The sequence below is a fragment of the Octopus bimaculoides genome, chromosome 2 (assembly GCF_001194135.2).
Source record: "Octopus bimaculoides isolate UCB-OBI-ISO-001 chromosome 2, ASM119413v2, whole genome shotgun sequence".
In the NCBI taxonomy this organism is placed as follows: domain Eukaryota; kingdom Metazoa; phylum Mollusca; class Cephalopoda; order Octopoda; family Octopodidae; genus Octopus; species Octopus bimaculoides.
In genome coordinates, this window is record NC_068982.1 from 34,058,350 (window position 1) to 34,060,521 (window position 2,172).

The 2,172-nt window shown below is 36.8% G+C and overlaps 1 protein-coding gene across 1 annotated transcript in view; it reads right to left on the bottom strand.

Moving 5' to 3' along the window:
- Positions 1-2,172, bottom strand: part of LOC106879562 (glycosylated lysosomal membrane protein) — a 27,046-nt gene that overhangs the window by 8,218 nt on the left and 16,656 nt on the right. The window contains exons 4-5 of the mRNA XM_014929197.2: positions 1,422-1,637; positions 574-839 (exon numbers count right to left, since the gene is read on the bottom strand). Of these exons, the coding sequence (XP_014784683.1) occupies positions 574-839; positions 1,422-1,637 (482 nt within the window). The remainder of the gene's footprint in view (positions 1-573; positions 840-1,421; positions 1,638-2,172) is intronic.

Below are 2,172 nucleotides of genomic sequence, written 5' to 3' on the forward strand. Positions count from 1 at the left end.
GTTGCCAGGGCCCCTGGACTGGCTCTTGTGCGGGTGGCACATAAGATGTACCATCCTGAGCATGACCGTTGCCAGTACCGCCTGACTGGCCTTGTAGGGTTTTCGAGCGAGATCGTTGCCAGTGCCCCTGGACTGGCTCTTGTGCAGGTGGCACATAAAAGACACCATTTCGAGCGTGGCTGTTTTCGTGCGGGTGACACGTAAAAGCACCCACTACACTCTCTGAGTGGTTGGCGTTAGGAAGGGCATCCAGCTGTAGAAACTCTGCCAAATTAGATTGGAGCCTGATGTTGCCATCCGGTTTCACCAGTCCTCAGTCAAATCGTGGAAAGCGGACGTTTAAATGATGATGATGATGATGATGATATATATATATGTGTGTGTGTATATATAAATACACACACACATATATTATCCATTATTTTATACTAGCAGACACACCCCCAAGATATCTCACAGTGGGACTTGAACTCAAAACTGTGTGGTTGTGAAGCATATACTTCTTAACCAACCAGTCATGCCTGTACCTAAATCCTTACATATGAAAATAAAATATTTTTTCAAAAATCTTACCAAGAAGTAAACTGTGTTGTGTTGTAATATTTTTCATCATTTGCCAAACCAAAAGAAATATAAGTACTTTTCATGGAGATGTCGTGCCTCATCTTGAAGAATTTAAAAGCAACACTCTCATTTACAGCACCAGCAGTAGAATTCCTTAAATCATAGACTTGAACCGAAGAGGAATCTTTGCGTTCATATTTATTTGTTAAATAGCATACAGATTTCCATTGCATGAAACTGTGGTAGGATTTCTTATGGGAGGACCAAGTAGTAACCTGTAAATGATTGAAACGTCAGTAAAATAAGAAAACGAGCCAAACTAAAACAAAACTTTATAAACAGGATATATAACATAATTTACATTTATACATACACACATATATGATGGTTACTGCCTACATGACAGTGACAATCATTTACAACTATCAAGCAATGTCGAGTCAAGGAGACACAAACATATGCATACAATATATATATATATATATATTAATAAATTAATATAAACAGCTGGGAGCAATATAAGACCATAAAGGAAAAATTTAATTGTCACTAATTGTGATTGCACCTATATTGCAAGAAATAAGAGTTAAAACCCTTAATGCTGTATGAAGCGTACAATATATATACGCTGACAGTGGAGATAACCTCCCCATGACTAGACTAGTTTTGTTTATCAGCCACAAATTTGCCAGCAGTGACTGCTTTGTTGCTTAAACTGTTTGGCTAAATTGATCTGCCATATAAATTTATGGCAGATTTAGCACAATGCAAATATGTATACTAAAGGCACAACATAAGACCACAGAGAAAGTAGTCTAGAAATACCAAATATCAGCATTAAAAATGTAGTTACTTACCTTAAATACACCAGGAGTATATTCATCATCTAATGACTTTACTGAGTTTATGTCAAATTTGCTTTGATAAGAAGAGATATAGGTGGCATTGAGAGCAAAACGAGAATTAACAAAATCTGCAGGAACCCCATCAGCACTAAATCCCACGAGGGTCAAATTATCATTTAATTGCAAGTGAGGAAGTTGTGTCTGACGAACATCATCGCTGACTTGGAACTGAAGAGAAACAAAATAAGTTAATGAATAAGCTTTATAAATTAATTTAAATATCCTATATGTGTTCAATATCTATGCAGGGGTTCAGTCTCACTGCATGGTACCATGGGCAAATGTCTTTCACTGTAGTCTTTGATTAACCAAGGCTTTATGAGTGGATCTGGTAAATAGAAACTGAAAGAAGTCTGTCTTGTGTTGCGTGTGTGTGTATGTACACACACACACACACATACACATATATAGATGTAATAATCTATTCTTCTACTATTACCGTCTCCGATGAAGGGATACATTGAATTTTCCCTGAAACAGCTGTAAGACATTATACATAAAATATAAATTTACTTATGCCATTGGTCTCTTGATCTCATTCTTTTTTATATATACACATGCTAATACACAACCCACGTTATATTCCCCATTCATGTTACAACCACATCTGGGGCAAAACTAGTCGGTATACAGCACTTACTCGGTAGTACCTGTATCTTTAGGGTCTGGTTCACTCCATTACCCTTCATAACCTTTATATATA